This window comes from Astyanax mexicanus, unplaced genomic scaffold (assembly GCF_023375975.1).
Source record: "Astyanax mexicanus isolate ESR-SI-001 unplaced genomic scaffold, AstMex3_surface scaffold_37, whole genome shotgun sequence".
In the NCBI taxonomy this organism is placed as follows: Eukaryota; Metazoa; Chordata; class Actinopteri; order Characiformes; family Acestrorhamphidae; genus Astyanax; species Astyanax mexicanus.
In genome coordinates this window covers 1,606,424-1,626,717 of record NW_026040047.1, presented here as the reverse complement: position 1 = coordinate 1,626,717, position 20,294 = coordinate 1,606,424, and the positions used below count along the sequence as shown (strand labels likewise).

The 20,294-nt window shown below is 37.3% G+C and overlaps 1 protein-coding gene across 1 annotated transcript; it reads left to right on the top strand.

Annotated features, from left to right (window-relative positions):
* Positions 1-7,952: 7,952 nt before the first annotated feature.
* LOC103038446 (ATP-sensitive inward rectifier potassium channel 1) lies at positions 7,953-16,858 on the top strand. The gene is made up of 3 exons (XM_007242439.4): positions 7,953-8,011; positions 11,812-11,972; positions 14,870-16,858. Exon 3 carries the CDS (start codon positions 14,893-14,895, stop codon positions 15,997-15,999), a length of 1,107 nt encoding a protein of 368 aa, XP_007242501.3. The 5' UTR covers positions 7,953-8,011; positions 11,812-11,972; positions 14,870-14,892; the 3' UTR covers positions 16,000-16,858.
* The last annotated feature ends 3,436 nt before the right edge of the window (positions 16,859-20,294 follow it).

Below are 20,294 nucleotides of genomic sequence, written 5' to 3'. Positions count from 1 at the left end.
GTCTCAGAGATTTAACCTGTCAGTTTCCACTGTGAGGAACATAGTAAGGAAATGGAAGAGCACAGGGACAGTTCTTGTTAAGCCCAGAAGTGGCAGGCCAAGAAAAATATCAGAAAGGCAGAGAAGAAGAATGGTGAGAACAGTCAAGGACAATCCACAGACCACCTCCAAAGAGCTGCAGCATCATCTTGCTGCAGATGGTGTCACTGTGCATCGCTCAACAATACAGCGCACTTTACACAAGGAGAAGCTGTATGGGAGAGTGATGAGAAAGAAGCTTTTGCACACCTCAGCTTGTGCTTTTGCACACCTCAGGCAACTCTGTTTGTGGCGGGCTTGCAGAAATGGCTTTTTTCGCATCACTCTCCCATACAGCTTCTCCTTGTGCAAAGTGCGCTGTATTGTTGACCTCAAAGCTCAATGAGGTTACCAATCCAATTTTGTGCTTCAGTAAGTCAGTAAAAAGTAGTTAGGAGTATTCAAATCAATAAAATGATAAGGGTGCCCATACTTTTGCACTGGTTAAATTTTGGTTTAATGCATATTGCACATTTTCTGTTAGTACAATAAACCTCATTGCAATCCTGAAATATTACTGTGTCCATCAGTTATTAGATAGATCAAACTGAAATGGCTGTTGCAAACACCCAAATATTTACAACTAAAAATGATTAAGATTAATAGGGGTGCCCAAACTTTTTCATATTACTGACGTAAAGGACCTCTTAAACAAAAAGAAGAGGGCCTTTAAAGACAAGAACCAGGAGGAGTTGAAGAATATTCAGCGTGAACTCAAGTCCTGCTTAAAGGAGGCTAAGGAGACCTACAGGAAGAAGGTTGAGCAGACGTTACAAGTTAACAACATGAAGGAGGTCTGGGACAGTATGAGGACAATCACAGGGTGCAAGCCAAAGAGTGATAGTGCAACAGCTGGTGGTGTGGAGAGAGCGAACGAACTCAATCTCTTCTATAACCGGTTTGATTGCCCTGTTTCATCCTCACCTGCTTCTGTCTGTCCTGCTATCTCAGCAACCTCAGCCTCTGCCCCACTGGACACCTCCCTACCTCTTCTGAGTGCTGCTCAGGTCTCCCTCTCACAGACTGTCAGCACATCCAGTCCGCCCCCCCTCACCTCCCCCCTCCACCTCTCTGCAGACCAGGTCACAGGGGCGCTGAGGAGACTCCGCTCAGGGAAATCAGCTGGACCTGACGAGGTGAGCCCGAGACTTCTTAAGGCTTGCGCCTTTGAACTTGGGTTACCCTTGTCGAATATCTTCAACATGAGCCTGCAGTTGGGGAGGGTTCCTACACTGTGGAAAACGTCATGCCTGGTCCCTGTTCCCAAGAAACCTCGCCCCAGTGAGCTCAATGACTTCAGGCCGGTAGCTTTGACCTTGCACATTATGAAGACCATGGAACGACTGCTTCTCCCACTCCTCAGACCCCAGGTACAGCATGCACTGGACCCTCTCCAGTTTGCATATCGGGAGAAGATTGGTGTTGAGGATGCAGTCATCTACCTCCTCCACCGAACCTACTCTCATCTTGACAAGGGGAGTAGTGCTGTGAGAATCATGTTTTTTTATTTCTCCAGTGCTTTTAACACCATCCAGCCTCCACTTCTCAGAGACAAGCTGGTGAAGATGAATGTGGATCCTCACCTGGTGTCCTGGATCACAGACTACCTCACCTGCAGACCACAGTACGTGAGGCTCACTGACGGCACATCGGAGACTGTGGTCAGTAGCACTGGAGCACCACAGGGGACTGTGCTCTCCCCCTTCCTCTTCACTCTCTACACATCAGACTTCCAGTACAACTCTGAGATGTGCCACCTGCAGAAATTCTCGGATGACACTGCCATCGTTGGGTGTGTGAAGGGTGGTCAGGAGGAGGAGTACAAGAGACAGGTGGATGACTTTGTTGCTTGGTGCCGACTGAACCAACTGCAGTTGAACATACCCAAGACCAAGGAGATGGTGGTGGACTTCCGTAGGTCTGGACCACCCTTGCAGCCAGTCTCCATCGAGGGGGTTGATGTGGAGACAGTAAAGACCTACAAGTACCTTGGTCTGCAGCTGGACAACAAACTGGATTGGTCAACAAATACAGACACCCTGTACAGGAAGGGACAGAGCCGGCTCTATTTCTTGAGGAGACTGCGGTCCTTTAACATCTGTAAGAAGCTTCTGCAGATGTTCTACCAATCAATCGTGGCCAGCATTCTCTTCTACGCTGTGGTGTGCTGGGGAGGCAACATGAAGAGGAGAGATGCATCACGGCTGGACAAGCTGGTCAGGAGGGCCGGGGCAGTGGTTGGAATGGAGCTGGACTCTCTGGTTACAATAGCTGAGAGAAGGACTTTGGATAAACTGCTTTCTATCATGAACAATGATAGTCACCCACTTCACACCACCATCATGAAGCAGAGGAGTGTGTTCAGTGGCAGACTGCTGTCACAGAGCTGCACAACAGACAGACTCAGAAGATCCTTTATCCCGAGAGCCATCAGACTCTTTAACTCCTCCCATCGGGGACGGGATGCTGCTGACGACTGAGTTTAATCCAGGCACACCACTTGGACATTATTCAACAACTTAATTATTTATATTAACACTTCCCCAACCTCGCTTACATTAAAGTATACCTTACTCATGATTGGGTATTCACATTTTCACATTCTCTTTTTAGAACTGTCTTGTAACGTATGCATACTTATATTATATTATATTTCTATGTCACATCAGTCACTTTCGTAATCAATGTCATTGCACTTTACTCTGTTAATTATTTAATTATTTATGACCATTAGCAACATCTACTGCACCGCTCCGTTTACAGATAGATCCTTACCTTGTATAGTTAGGTTTTTTTTTTTATAGCCTTATATATTTTCTATTCTTCTGTGTTTTGATTTGTCTGAGTATGTTTCTTATTGTATTGTGTTGTTGCTGCTGGTCTTGCAGATGTTGTAAAGTGACTAAAATTACGTTTGCTCAGGCATCATTTTAATTGTGCATTAATTAAAGTTAGATCCAGGAAATCCAGAGCAAAGACAAAATCTGTGATAAGGTCACTTTATATGATATAATTTTTGTCTTTTTCAGGATTTATATAAAACGGTTTTGTCAGTACAGTTGCAAGAAAAAGGAACACACAACACTATGTGTGGAGAAAAAAGGCACAGCACACCATCAACAAACCCTCATCCCAACTGTGAAACATGGTGGAGGGAGCATCATGGTTTGGGGCTGCTTTGCTGCCTCAGGGTCTGGACGGATCGCCGCCATCAACGGAAAAATGAATTCCCAAGTTTACCAAGATACTTTGCAGCTGAAGATCATCTGTCCCCAAACTGAAGCTCAACAGAGGACGGATGATGCAACAGAACAACGACCCAAAACATAGAAATAAATCAACAACCGAACGACTTCAACAGAAGAAAATAAATAAATACTCCTTCTGGAGAGTCCTGATCTCCTGAACCCAACTGAGATGCTGCAGCATCATGACCTCAAGAGAGAGATTCACACCAGATATCCCATAATATTATAGCTGAACTGAAACAGTTTAGTGAAGAGGAATGATCCAGAATTCCTCCTGACCGTTCTGCAGGTCTGATCTGCAGCTACAGGAAACCATTGGTTGAGGTTTTTAATGCTAAAGGAGGATCAACCAGTTATTAAACCCAAAGATTCACATATTTTCAACTGTATGTTCTGTGAGACATAGCAGACAAAGAATCTGTTAAACACACTTGCTAAACACAGACCATGATCAATAATCAATTATATGTTTGTGATTGCTCTAATATTTTACAGAATACTGTAGAGTTTATCTTCCAGTCAGTGTTCACCCCACTCACTATCTCAGTCTTTAAGTCTAAGCTAAAACTTTACTTGTTTGGTTTGGTTAAAAATGACGTGGAGATTTATGGTGAACTGGGGTGTGCTGTTGACCCACTGCTCTCATGCTCTTTTCCTCAGGTCTGCTGATGGCGGGGCAGAGGAGCAGTGATTAATCCTGGAGTAGAGTTTGGGGGGTTATTGATTACTTATTACTATATTACAATATTATAGTAATGCAATCGAATTACTTTTTAAATAAAGACAAAAGAAAAACTTAATATAATACATTGTGTTAGTATAAACCATACAATCCACCAAACAAACTCATTCTCAATCTTCCGTCCTCATGAAACAAATCCTCTGCCGACTACAATACAGTATACCATCAGCTGCTGGAACTCTTATCTCCAATCATCTGATCCCCTTATCTTCACAGGGAAGAAGCTCTGTTACGTCCGCTCTGAACTTTGTTCTTTCTTTAAAGATTCCTTATTAATGTATTACAGTGATGAGGAGGAGGAGATACACTGATTTTAACAGCTGAATAAAGTAAAGGAGTGCAGAGGCTAAAGACAGGTGAGTGTAAACGTCTGTAAGATGCTAACTCACCATAACAAGCAGAGGTGATGCTAATGACGGTAATGGAGATGCTTTTGGAGTAGAAAGAGGCTCAGAAACTCCGGCCTGGAAAAACTGGAACAATGGATGATTGGAAATGAGGTGAAAGACGAGAAGAGGTCAGTGTGTTCTTTTCTGTCATTGGAGTAGAAACATATCAGCTGATTCACTGGCAGGTAAACCCAAGAGAACATGTGATGTATCATTAAATTATGAATTATGAAAAAGTAATCCAGAAATATTTTTCAGTGTGCCATTCAAAAAGGGGGACACATTGCTCACGTAGAGACAAGATAAAGCTAGGAAGAACGTATGTGAATCCTTTGGGATTATACTTGGATTTCTGCATTAATTGGTCATTATGGAGTGTATGGAGTGTTACAGCTACACCAGAATGTGTTTGCTGTTGGACCATGATGAGTCAATATCAATATAACATGTATTATCTGTCTGCAGCATAGCAGTTTAAATTTTATACAAACACTGTCTAACATTCAGGAATGTTAATCTTCACTTTAAAAAATCTTTTACACATTAAATGTCTGCCTGGTTAAATTGAATAATCCTTTTAAGTGGATAAATAACACATTTTTAAGTTTAAAGATGTTTAGAAGAACCTGTGTTACAGAGATAGTAATGAACATCTTACTATTGGCATCTGTCTAGTTTGTATTCAGTCAGTGGAGCACCTGCGGTCTCAGATGCCAAGATAACAATATTCCAGAAATTTACCTGTACACACTCTATTTCCAGACCACCACGCCCATCAGTGTAGATTTTGGCCCAATCCAATTTCACCACTTGGCCCTACCCCTTACCCCTACCCCACAGTAAATCAGAATGTTGTGGATGAAGCATTCCCCCTGCCCAACACTTCAATGTTAAGTCTGTGCAACACAGTGAACGATCATGTTTCTGTAAAGCTGCTTTGTGCCAACAGGGGTAAAAAATAAATTTGATTTGATTTGAACGCTGCACATGCAACTTTCAGTGTAAAAACAGCTTAGTATGGAGCAGTAAAGTCAGTGTTTGTTTATAGCTATGGCAATTATCTGGCTAATGTATCTGGTTAAAGTGCACCTGAACAGCTGTTTAGCTCAAATAAAAGGAGTATATTTGATATTTGGGTCAGATTGAGGTCGGATCAAGTTCTCACCAAAAAAACAGACCCGCAACCGGACTGAGACCACCTCCTCTCGTGGGTCTCTGTACTTTTGTTTTGATCAAAACCTGAGTGCGATTAATGATTTAAGACCTGCTAAAATGAACCTCATCAAACCAACCAGAGTCTGTTTTAATCAGAACAAACAATGCTGCTATTAAAAAACGCTGCAACGCTGCTGGATTATCTCATGCATACCAGCAGCTTGAGCTGGAGGAAGATTCCAAAAGTACTTGTCTATTAATACACATCACAGATTGTATGTCTAACACCAGTTGTCATACGGAGCGTCCTCTGCTCCTTCAATTTTCCAAGGTGTACCGGATCAGATTCTACAGGGCCTTAAACAGGTGACCTGCTTCCTGGAAGTCATTCTGATCAATGAAAGCTAGTCTAAAGAATGCTGAGCGAGGTTTGAGTGTTGACATTGAGAAAACAGAAGTGCTTACCTTTTCCACTGTTGACAATGGTCAAGTCAGGTGTGGCAAAAAAATGTAAACTAATGACGTTTCTCATTCGCATCCTTAGAAGTGGTTAAAATCCTCCTCCTAAGAAATTTCACAACCCTTTCTGATCCTAATACAAAGTCAAAATGAATAAAACAACTAATAAAATAAAATAAAACAACTAAAAAAATCACTGCTTCATTACAAGGCTGTTATGAAGTGACGGTAACTTTGTTGCAGGTCTCTATTTAGAGCATCATATATCTGCAAAAGTGTGTGTGTGTGTGTGTGTGAGTGTGTGTTTGAGGGAGTGACAATTAATTATTATTGTCTACCCATTAATTAATCTTTGATTGAAAGCTAAAATTATAAAGAAAAGAGCCATATTCAATTTACATTAAACTATGATAATGCAATGCTTATTAACATTTTAAACAATGAAAATATAAAATATTTGCTTTTGACTAGTTGCTTGCTCAACCCTCTTGCCTTGCTGGTGATTTCTAATAACCCTTTGTTTGGTGTGAGGGCCTTTGTTGCCCCTAGGCCTGAATGTGCAACATGTAGAGGAAGGGCTGCATGAGGAAATGGGACAGGGCCAACTGGGCTGAGTAAAGTGGGCAGTAGTTTTTTTGTTCTTATGATCAGAACTGCTGCAGCAAAAAGAGTCAAGAATACAACAGTAGTCAAATACTTAGAGTCAGTCTCTGTTTAAAGCAGACTGTTGTGTTACTGTTACCGTACTACTAGACTGTACTGTGCTTCACTGCATTATGCTGCACTAGACTGTACTGTGCTGCGCTATACTAGATTTTACTCTAATGTACTGTACTGCACTGTACACACTAAGAAAAGTAAGTACAGATTTGTACCTAAAAGAGTACAAAGCTTGTCGCTGGGGCTGTACCTTATATTGAGGTACAAAAAAGTACCTTTCAGGGAAAGTCCTTTTTTGTACCCATATTTTTGTGCCAGTAAAGATCATAAAGATTATAAACATTATCATCAACTGAATATGTGTCAAGAACTTGATGATCCAAAATTGTCTGGCTTTCAAATAAAAAATGTGCAATTAAAATAAATATAGTTTATTAGTGCAGTGATACAGAATACTGAATGTACCTTTTGGCTGCAGGTTAAATGGTACAAATTTGTACTTATTGCTGTTAGAAAACACTTTGTACTTCAAAGGGAACAAATCTGACCCTGTAAAGACCAGTATTGTACCTTTGAGGGTACAATTATAAAGAATGTACCTTTGAGTACAAAAAAGTACTCATATCGTACCTCTGTTTTTTAGAGTGTACTGTGCTGTAGTATACTGCACTGTACTGTGCATAAAACTCTACCGTACCTTACAGTACCGTGCCGTACTATTCTGTACTGTGCAGTGCAAGACTGCACTACGCTGTACTATACTGTACTATACTAGACTGTACTGTGCTGCACTAGACTGTACTGTGCTATACTGTTCTGTACCGCACTGTAATGTGCTGTACTGGATTGTACTATGCTGCACTGTATTGTGTTGTACTATATTGTGCTATACTACACAAGTTACTTTATTAGTTACTCCACAACTCCCATTTGAAACTTATATTTTGGAGCAGAAAATATACAGAAGAAAAATGGGTATTTGTCCCAAACATCCTTGAGGACACTTTTCAGTCTTAAATGTTTATTTTTGCTGTTCAACAAGTGAATCTGATTTGCTGTAGAGATGTGTAGAATTATTAGTACAAATGCCACAGTTATTTGATTACATAACATTAGTGTCAGTAGAGACCTCAAGTGGAGAACAGAAAAAGTGTGTGTGTGTGTGTGTGTGTGTGACAGAGTTTCCATTGTATTGTGAATGTATCCAGCAGGTATTACTGATGGAGCTCACAGGAGATAAAACTGTTCTCAGGAATGAGAAATCTCAATGACGCTTTAAGGTGAGACGTGGTTTACCAGTCATGTGATTAGATTTATGGATTTGTTCACAGGTTCAGGTGCTAAACGGACCTTAAGTACTTTATTAACAGATTGATGAAGCAAGCAATGCTAGATAATGATTAATATTTAAGGAACAGAAAGCTTTAGACTGAAACACCACCAAACTACTGCTCTCCAGCAAAGTGTAGAAAAGCTAAATGATCCTGATTGGACTAAAGTTTCTACAATACAGTTTCATAATTGTCATGTATACTTTGCATTTTACATTTGGAATTGATATTGTATTGCACAGATTTGAACTCATTCCTGAGTTGCACTCTCATGCTTGTGAATAGAATAGAAAGAAATGGTGTGAAACTGAATCAGGGTGAATGCTCAGGTCAAATTCACACTCACCTGTTAAACTCTTACCTGTATGGCTGCAGGCCTTAAATAGCATAAGGTGTCACTGCTGTGAACCCAACCACTAAATCTCTTCTTGGTAAAGAACCTTTTTCCGTGTTGTGAAACACGAGGGTGTGAAGTGAGTATAATAAAAGTCAAATATTTAACTCATTTATGTTCACGTGAAATAATAATGAAGGAATCTGGAAGTTAAAGCATGAAGATTCCTCTATTCATTTTATTTAATAATGTTCTGGTGACAGGAGCTCTTAAGTGTGTTTAACTATTTTTATTTAAAAAAATAGTAATAATCAGTTTCTCTAATTTAACTTTCAATAGGTATATATTTAAATAAAATGAACATTGTGGTTCAAACTACAGAAACATTTCTCCCAAATTTCAAATACAAATATTGTAATTTAGAGCATTTATTTGCAGAAACTGAGAAATGGTAAAAATAATGAGAAAGATTATGTGCTTTCAAACATTAAATAATGCAATGAAAACAAGTTCATATTTATTTAGAAACAACAATACTAAAGTTTTATCTAAGGAAGAGTTCAGAATCAATAATTGATAGAATAAGCCAGATTTTTAATCATAGCTTTTATGTGTCTCAGCATGAATTGAATTGAATTAAATGCTCTCCACCAGTCTTTCACACTGCTTTTGGGTGACCTTATGCCACTCCTGGTGCAAAAATCCAGCAGTTCAGCTTAGTTTGATGGCTTGTGATCACCTATCTTCCTCTTGATTATATTCTATAGGTTTTAAATGGGGTTCAGGTCTGGAGATTGTGCTGGTCATGACAGGGTCTTGATCTGATGGCTCTTCCTCCACTCCTTAATTGATCTAGTTGTGTGGAAATGAGCATGGAAAAGAAAAGTCCTCAGAGTTGGGGGACATTACCAGAGCAGAAGGAAGCAAGTTTTCTTGTTTAACAGGATAATCTTGTATGTGGTTTGATTCATGCATCATTCACAAAAACCAAACAGCCCAATTCCAGAAACACCATCCCCAGATCATCAAAGATCCTCCACCAAATTTCACACTGGCTGCAGCTACACCTCTGCAGGTCTCCATCTAAACATTAGACAATCGGGTGTTGAGCAAAGCTAAAAATTGGAGTAATCAGAAAAAATGATCTTACTCCAGTTCCTTTATAGTCCAATTCTTTTGATCTTTTGGAAACTTCAACCTGACTCTTCTTTGCTTCTTATAGAAGAAGGTCCTTTTCTAGCTTGAGTCCTGCCTCTAAGAGATTGTTTTGAACTGTTCTTTCCATGCACTTCACCCCAGCTGCCATTTGCCATTCTTTTTATAGGTTCAAATACATTCAAATAAGTTGACGGTCAATCTCCATACCTGAACCCAATTGAAAAACTTCTGAATCTGATGCTGAACTGCTTGAATTTTTGTGCCAGGAGTGGAATAAGGTCACCTAAAAACAGTGTGAAAGACTGGTGGAGACCATGCCGCGATGCATGAAAGCTGTGATACAAATCAGGGTAAGGCCTCCAAATATAGATATCTGAACTCTTAAAACATTAGCATTATTGTTTCTAAATTAATATGAACTTGTTTTATTTGCATTATTTAAGGTTTGAAAGTATTGTACCCTTTTTATTATTTTTACCATTTCTACAGGCGCTTGTATTTGTAACATTTAAAATATATACCTATAAATAGTAAAATCTGAGAAACTGATAATTTTAAGTGGTCTCTTAATTTTTTTCAGAGCTGTATGTATATATAGAACACAATGATTTCCAAATCTCATATGCCCATATTTTATTCACAAGAACACATCAGATATTGAAGGTCAGACAAAAAAATTAGAAAGGGAAACAAAAAAATGAAGAATTAAGTGGTAAAAATAAAAATCTAGTGCTCAAACTTTTTCATACCACTGTACCTGTTATCCTCTGTGTCTCCTTGCACTGCTTAATAAATGGCAAAAATAGGTGCATCTAAGAAATTAGAACATCATTAAAAAGACTAACTTTATTTCAATAATTCAGATCAAAATGTGAAACTTAAGACTGGTGGAGGAGAAAATGCCAAAATGTATGAGAACTAATTAAAAACCAGGGTTATTCCACCAAATATTGATTTCTGAACTCTACTCTAAACTTTATGAATATGAACTTGTTTTCTTTGCATTATTTGAGGTCTGAAAGCTCTGTATCTTTTTTGTTATTTCAGTCATTTCTCATTTTCTGTAAATAAATGCTCTAAATGAGAATATTTTTATTTGTAATTTGGGAGAAATGTTATCTGTAGTTTAAATAGCATAAAAAGCAAAATCAGAAAAACTGATTCAGAAATTGAAGTGGTCTCTTCATTTCCTGAGGGCCTGAAGTCAGCCATGTCCCTTTTAGATTCATTCAATATTATAATATTCACTAACTATTATGGGCTGTACATGGTGGGAAGTCCGCAATTTGTACGATTACACATTTGAACAGCTTGCATTTTTGTGTCAGGCCTTTTATAAGGTCACCCAAAAGCAGTGTGTAAGACTGGTGGAGTGCATGCCAAGACGCATGAACGCTGTGATTGAAAATCAGAGTTATTCCACCAATTAAATAAGTGGTCTCTTATTTTTTTCAGAGCTGTATATATTATATAGATGTATTACACACAAAGTGATCTATTTTAAGCACTGATTTCTTTTACTATTACCGATTATGGCTTACAGCAAAAAAACCCCACAAAAAAACAGCGTCTCAGAAATTTTGATTATGATATAACTTTTATGGAGATGTGGATTTTATTTTCCAGCAGGACTTGGCACACTGCCCACACTGCTAAAAGTACCAATTGGCCTTATATAATATTCTAATTTTCTGAGACTCTGATTTTGGGTTTTCATTGGCTGTAAGTCATAATCATCAACAATAAAAGAAATAAACGCTTAAAATAGATCACTCTGTATGTAATACATCTATATAATATATGAGTTTCACATTCTCTACAGAATTACTTGAATACATTTTCATCTTTACAATCAAGTAAACAGTGAGTATTTTGTATATTGTTGTAAATCTTAAATTTCAGGACAGCTTGAGTTTGTCAATATTCGGAAGACCATTTACAGAATCTGAGAACATGATCAATACTAATTAAATATTAATTACAGGTGTGTTCATTTCATTTTTAAAGACAGACAGAGTTAAATATGGTACATTAGTGGTTGATTTGAAGTAATTGGTATGTAATTACTCAATAGTAATGTGAATAAAACATCAGTGACCTTAAGATAAATTGCTCGTTCTCTGACTCAGAGCTCAGGAGCTCCTGTTGGAATCGGCTAGAGATTTTCCAGGACTGTCTTTAGGAGAGGAAAAAGCTCAGTTTGATTGTTTTGGTTTTAAAGGAGCCAATATATAACCCAGCCTGGTTTTGTGTACAGGTAAACATTAAACAGCCCTCCTCCAGCAAGAGGACTTAAAGAGGGAGGAGAAGAGAAGAGAGGAACAAACAGCTGCTGTACTGATGTTTCAGAGAAGCTTATTCTTCAGTCTTCTCTTTTAGAGGATTATTATTGGATATCTCAGACGGTATCTCTAGCAGGTAAGTTTACTATACATAATTTACTTATTATTAGTTGATTTATTATACCTTATTATATAATGTACTCTTTAAACTATCCTCTTTAATAAGGATTAAACAGTTGTCTATAATACTAACAATTATATGTTAATAGCTATGATTGGAATGACAGATAGCAGATAGAGATACTAATTGTGTTTCCAAAATATAGTTGTAGTTCTGTTGAGATCTTTCAGAATCTCATGAAGAACATCTGCTTCTATACCTGTGAAATCAGTTAGCATTTATCTGATATCGGCAAGCATTATTATGCTATAGTGCACTAAAGTGCTAAAGTGTTCTTATAGCCACATTATTATTAATCAGTATATTTAAAGAGTCATCAAATGGAACAACTTTTTTTGTACTTATTATTCTTTAATTACAGCATAAAAATAGTGTTCTTAACTGTACTAAAATGTATTTTAAATATACTTAAGTAACATTTAAATATACTACTTCATGTAGGTAACCCCATATTTTAAATATACTTACAGAAAAAATATAATATAATTATAACTTAATGAGTCTTACAACTGTATCACTATTTATTATAAACCAGGTATATTGGAAATGTACTAAGAATTTTTTTGGTGTGTTACAAACTTACTTTACATTTTTTTATTTAAGATTTATAATGTCATATCCTAATCATAATTACAGAGCATTGAAATACATTTTAACAGTCATTTTAATATCGCATCTAATAATAATATATTAATAATAATTTATTTTTAAAACATGACAATGTAATAATTTAATTTACTTTCTAAAAAGTTACATGATACATTGTACTTTAATTGAACTACTATAACTGTTGTTTTTAACACACTTTGCTAAAAATGTACAAAAGTATATTTGTAAATAAATAGTTTAGAAGTATATTGAATTACATTAAACTAAACGTGTACTTCATAGTAGTTTATTTGTTTAAAATACACTATTATATTAAATTGTACTTTTTAAAAAGTATGATCAACGTTCACTTTCAAACATTTAATGAAAGCATAATATTAATGTACTTTTAACATATTTTAGGTTAATACATAAATCTGTATTTACAGCATACTTAGACATTTCTCAATATCTTTTAAGCACAATTAAGTATATATTTGTTTTCACCAGGGCTAATTCTTAATTAATTTATTATATCATATTATATAATGTACTCTTCAAACAATCCTCTCTAAAAGATCCTGACTGTGTTGTACAGGGTTTGAAAAGTTGAACTTTTTAATAAGGGCAATCTGACACATAATAAACCTGTAATAAAACAGTTGTCTATAGTACTAACAGTTACATTTTAATGGTTATGACTGAAATGAGAGATACCTACTGTAGCTTTATTCCACAACAGTAAAACTAATTGTGTTTTTTTAAAATGTAGTTCTGTTGAGATCTTTCAGAAACTCATGAAGAACATCTGCTTCTATACCTGTGAAATCAGTTAGCATTTATCTGATATCGGCATCTTAATACAGAATCCCACTCACAGTACTCACTGTATATTTACCTAACGGCATGAAGATCATTTATTGAGCTCAAAATTATAATTTATTAAACAAAAGTTGTTTTCTGTATAACCGCTGACAAAATATCACAATTTGAAGCACACATCCATTTACCACTTACTCTGTACATATTAACAAATTAACCTGGTGAAAAAATATATACTCTTCTGTCTAAGTATGCTGTAAATATACTAAAGGTGTATGTACTTACTTAAAATATAATAAAAGTACATTAATATTATCATCATATTTTTAAAGTACAATGTAGTATATTTAAAATAAATAAACGACTATGAAGCACACTTTTAGTTTAATGTCATTGAAACTTCTAAAATGTACATTTCCAAATACACTTTTGTACATTTTTAACAAAGTGTGCTTATACAAATTAAAGTATAATAAGTACAAAAAAAGTTGTTCCATTTTAGCACTCTTCAAATATACTGATTAATAACTCTGTGGCTACAAGAACACTTTAGCATCATAATGCTTAGTATACTTTAATCTACTTTTATTCACTAGGTCCACCTGTATCAGAACTGCAGCACAATTTACATTTACACAAGAAAATGATTAGTTTTAGGCTAAAGATGAAGTTTATGGTTAGGGTCAGTTAGGGCTAGATAAAGATAAAGTAGTTTTATAGATATTTATCTGAACGTATACAGACAAATCAAGTCTCCCTGAAGCTGCGAGAGTCTCCTGCATTTGGGTAGTGGCTCCCTGATGCCCGCGAGTCACATATAATCTCCCAGAATTCAGAACCAGTGCCCCAAACACGCACACAGGCCACAGACTTTTATTCTCTAATCGCGTGTGGGAAGGAGAGAGAGAAAACAGAGAGGGTAACCTCCCTGAAATCAACTTTTGCAACTTTATATGGTCTGCGTATATAGTAAATGGAATGTGAGTGTGAAAGTATTAACAAAACGAGTTAAAAAATAGTAATTTACAAATAAAACATTAGCTTGGTCTCTGGCTCATAAGTTCCCTTGTTAATGGTCTTTACAGGTAGTGCTACCAATAAAAATCTGTCACTTTGGTTTAAGAGGCCTGGGGTTAAATGTATTTAACTATGTGACACAATATTTTTGCAAGTTTTCTTGGTAATTCTGTCATATTCTATAAATACAGCATTGATTATTATGTTGCTTAATGTTTTTTTTATCGCTGAGTTGTTCTATGTATTTGAATTTGAAATAATTTGCTCTAAACCTGTTGGTTTTGAAAAGGACACTAAAGAAAGCTGTGAAGGACTGATATTCTGTTAATATTCAGTTAGAAAATTAGATACAGCCAACTGAGTTATAACGGCTATTTAATAAAAAACTATAAAAAACGTAACTGTTTTTATTCTCTCTTTTTTAGTCTGTGATTCCGGCGCTCTGAAGATGCCAAATTTTTTCAGAAATTTCCTGTCTAAGCGCCGCGTTGCTAAAAACCGCCTGGTTACCAAAGACGGACACTGCAACATCGAATATGGAAACGTGAGGTACACCAGCCGCTTAGCCTACTTGCTGGACTTCTGGACCACGTTCGTGGAGATCCGCTGGCGATACATCATTTTATTCTTTGTGGCCTCCTTCACTCTCAGCTGGTTTATCTTTGGTCTCATCTGGTACTGGATTGCTCTTAATAATGGAGATGTTTGGTGGCAAAACCCACCTGCAGACCACAAACCATGTGTATACAACGTCTTCGGCCTCACCACATCCTTCCTCTACTCACTGGAGACCCAGATGACCATCGGTTATGGTATGCGAGTCCTCAGCCCCTACTGCCCCGGAGCTGTGGCCCTCCTCATTATTCAGTCCATTATTGGGTTACTGATCAACTGCTTCTGGTGTGGACTGATCATGGCCAAAATCACCTTGCCCAAGAAAAGAGCCAAGACCATCACCTTCAGCAGAATGGCCGTGATCTGCCCTAAAAACGGCACGCTCTGCCTGCAGATACGTGTAGCCAACCTCCGCAAAACCCTGATGATCGGCAGCCAGATCTACGGCAAGCTGCTAAAGACGACGGTCACGCCCGAAGGCGAGACCATCATCCTGGACCAGGTCAACGTTGATTTCATTGTCGATGCTGGGAAAGACAATCTCTTCTTTATCTGCCCTTTGACTTTGTATCACGTAATCGACAAGATGAGTCCGTTCTTTAACCTGGCTGTGGACACCCTGCTCCAGCAGGACTTTGAGCTGGTGGTGTTCCTGGACGGTACGGACGAGAACACCAGTTCCTCCTGTCAAGTCAGAACGTCCTACATCCCTCAGGAGATCAAGTGGGGCTGCAGGTTCCTCCCGATCATCTCCCGAAGTAAGGAGGGTAAATACTGTGTTGACTTCTCCAATTTTGCGAGAGTGGAGCCTGTACCTACCGCTCACTGCGCCCACTGCTACTACAACGACCAAGGCCACCACCACCTCAGGAACGGCATAGAAAACCAGGGCTTTGAAGTGATTGAAATCAGCGACCAAGCTCGTGCCACCGAGATGTGACCTTCATTTGTGGTCTATTGCAGTGCCAAAAATCTGCTGTACAGATTCTCATCTCTTCAGAGACTCTGCTCTTCACTAATTCTGCTCCTTAGAGACTCTGATCTTTAGAAAATTTGCTATTCCGAAACTCATCTCTTAAGAGACTCTGATCTTTAGAAACTCCACTCTTTAGATTCTCATCTCTTCAGGAACTCATCTCTTCAGAGACTCTGCTCTTCACTAATTCTGCTCCTTAGAGACTCTGATCTTTAGAAAATTTGCTATTCAGGAACTCATCTCTTCAGAGACTCTGCTCTTCACTAATTCTGCTCCTTAGAGACTCTGATCTTTAGAAAATTTGCTATTCAGGAACTCATCTCTTCAGAGACTCTGATCTTCAGAAACTCTTCTCTTTAAAAACTCTGCTCTTCAGAAATTTTGCTGTCAGAGACTCTGCTCTTTAGAAACTCTAGTCTTTAGAAACTTGAGTTTTCAAAAACTCTGATCTTTAGAAACTCAGCTCATTAGAAGCTTGTCTCTTCAGAAACTCTGGTCTTCAGAAACTCTGCTGTTCAGATACTCTGCTCTTCAGAAATCTAAGTTTTCAGAAAATCTTCTCTTTAGAAACTTGTCTCTTCAGAGACTCTGTTCTTCAAAAACTCTTCTCTTCAAAAATTCAGCTCTTCAGAAACTTTACTTTACTTTTACTTTACTTTATAAAATCTGATTTTCAGAAAATCTGCTCTTCAGAAACTCTGCTCTTCAAAAGCTCTGATCTTTATAAATTTTGTTCTTCAGAAATTCTGCTCTTTATTCAAATGTTTTACTTTTCATCACATTTGGGAGCCCAAAGGGGGGAGATGGTTTTGTTGCTATACTCTATGCTATAAAAATTTTCACCAGTGACTTTTACTAAAGCATTTGTTTACTCCTCGTATTAATGTGTTATATGTTTGTATATAGATGTAGTATTTAGCCTGCAGTCTATTAATACACTTTACAAAAAATGTTCTTACTGTGACCGTATGAGATCTACTTTTACTTTGCTGAGTGAAGTAAAACATTGAGGTGAATCTATTTAAAATCTGTCTCATCTGAGGGTTCACACCTGTTTCTTGCGTGGTTAAGTTATTGAGGTGAATAAGCATGTTTTAAACTGTTTCTTAAATATTTTACTTAATAAGTATTTTACTCTTAAATTAGTTAAATATGAATTAGAAAAAAAGTTTAAATTATATTGTATTTAAATAAATAATTTCTCCCTTTTTAAAAGTGAAGTGGATTCTATCAGTTTCTGTCAGTCAGTGATTCAGTCTCACAGCACTGCACTGGTTAACCATGATTAGTTTCCTGTAATAGTCATCTGATAATTAGCTAATGATCAGCCTCTTAATGAGTTAAACTCTACTGAAACTGTTTAAATAATGCTTTATTCTGCCTCGTTCTGGCCCATTAGATGTAGTACTATAAGAATTTAGATCTGTTATGCAACAAAAAATTTTAATACATTTGATTTCTATTTATCTTCTTTGTTTGTATTTACTGTTATGTTTTACTATTGTATTTTTTTTTTGTAAAATACAAAGCATGTATTTTACTTGTATTTGTTTGTATTTAACATTTGAGCTAATTTAATAATGAATTAATCATCTAATTTTAAATCTTATTTAATATTAACATAACATAACAAATCATGCACTTTTAAACTGTGTAACACATAGGTTTAGATTATTACATTACTTTATTATATTTTGGCAAAAATGGGTTTGAATGGCATCTTAAATATGGTAACATCTACCCAGTGAACAGGGAATGCTTCAGGAACGTTAAGCAATGTTTTAAAAAAGGTTCCAGGAAAGATGTCCTGTATCGTTACAGAAATAATGTTTCAGGAATGTTTTGAAAATGTGTGACATAATAAAGGGTTGTATTATTTTACCATAACATTTTTCACATAACCTTCCCAGCTAGACGTTTATTAACATTATGGAAACGTTAAAAGTAACACCCCCAAAACTTTTTAAACTAATAAAACACTGAGAGTGAAGTTGCAGTGACGATATCAGAACATTTAAAAACATAAGAACATCTAGAAAACTTCACAGACTGAACCTTTTAACGTACAGAAAACATTCTACTATTTAAAAATTGTTAGCTAGGTATAATCTGTGTATGGTTATCCAGTAAGATTTCTATTACATTTGAACAGTTTTGAAGTGTTCACATACAGCAATTTAAAAATAATTTTAATTGTGAAATTAAATGGTAAAATAAACAAAAATACATTAAGAGATTACATGGTTTTAATATTTTTTTAACTGTATGTAATTTGTGTGCAGATGAGGGTTTCATCCTTAAGCATCAGAAAGCCCAGAAATTTTCTACACAACAGAAATAACAAAACATTATCTACCAAAAAAAAACCCCTCAAAAATCCATGTTTTTTTGTTCTTTGTGAAATACTAATGAATTGGAAAACAGCAGGGAAAAAACGCCCTTATAAGGAGATAGGGAGCCCAAGAATGGGTGGAAAAACGAGAATGTGAGAAAACTAAAGTCACGCTGAGTGCAACACAGAGAGACAGGGGAGGGATGTAAACATGCTTGTCAAAGAAGCATAAAAAAATTTTCATTATTGTTTATTATAGTTTAAACAAACTCACGGGCCAGGTGTTACACACTTGTCGGCCACATCTGACCCGTGGGCCGCCTATTGCCGACCCCTGCTCTACATCAACCCGGGAATTAGTATTCATGACCCCACCCACCTCGGCTCGGGACCGCCCACAGGCAGAGCTAAAAAAAAGCAGCGACTCCGTCTCGTCAGACAGCGGCTAACAGCGCTAGGAACAGCATGCAGTTCATTCCTGTGTTATTTGTGTGAAAAACACATCAAAGATAGGTAGGTGTGATTGATTATTGTTGTGCTCTGATCCAGTGGTCTTTAAAATTAGGTACCTAAATAAGGTACCAACGTTTTTTATCATGCACACTACTACCGGCTTTGTAGACTGCTAGCTAGCTCTGTATTTTATTATTAAGGCTGAGTAGATAGCGTGGTGGCATACTGTATATTCCTAGCCTAAACTGAAGTGCTTAATCTGTGTAGATTAAAGTGGACATGAAACACTTCAAGTATTTAGTATAATTCACAAGATGTATTTTCACTCTAACAAATCTTATAAGTTTAACAGTTGTCAGTGAAGCGGAATTAAAATAATGAGCAATCTAAATGCCATTTTTTTAAGTAAGCGCAGCGCCATCCTGTCCCAGCGCTGAAAGTGACGTCACGAGGTTGGTTCTCGGACGCCTAGTTAACATAAACTATTAGCCTACAGTAGAGATGGATCGATCAGTGTTTTTGGGGCTGATTCCGATCACCTTTCATCTCGATCGGCCGATCGCCGATACCGATCTTGGGCGGGGCCAAATGCCACATTAATGTCACACAGGTGCCAGGCAAACCTGGTACAGATTCTCCTAATTACATCCATTATTACCAAAAAAAACATGTAATTTAGGCTGATAATAAATAAACAGAAGAGTGTTACTGACCAAAAAAACGCTTTTCAGGAGAAATATAAGTTATGTGTAAATAGTTATAAGACACCAGAATACTGCAGGAATGTGTCTCAACATCAGCCACCTCACAGCCTTTTTTTCGGAGCTTACTGCTTAAAATAGGTCATATTTACTGTTAATATATAACTAATAATATATTATTTGATGACAGAGCTTTTCAAAGAGCACTTACTCTCCTAACACCTCTAACACACTAACTACGTCTAACCTCATTTCCTTCTTCCCCTCCTTCACTCCTCTATCCTATTATTTCCCTTCGACCTCCTTTAAGCCCTATCTAAAGATGTTTTACCTTTAACTTCTATTACTTTTGTACTTGACTATTGCAAGTCGCTTTGGACAGTCTTACCTGCAGCCGTGTTCACTAAACCACGTAATTATAACGGTAAACATTCTGAGGGGAGCAGCGCGCAAACTGCACCGTGCCTTTAATTTTATCTGAGCAGAACTGCAGCTTCCTCAGTGTGTCCAGTATAAACCTATACGGAGTGGAGGAGCTGGAGTGTGAGCACACAGAAACTGCAGTGAGGAGCGAAAACTCCTGCATATCCAGCTCTAAAAACACTGACTACAGCCGCCTGCTGTTGTTAGCTTGTGAGCTAACCCAGCTCTGTCACTGATGCGGCTGTTTGCTGTTGAGCTTGTGAGATAACACAGCTCTGTCACTGCTCCTGATCTTGTTATTGTGGTTAAAACCTTTTTCTTTTCACTGCGAGGCGCATTAGTCCTACATA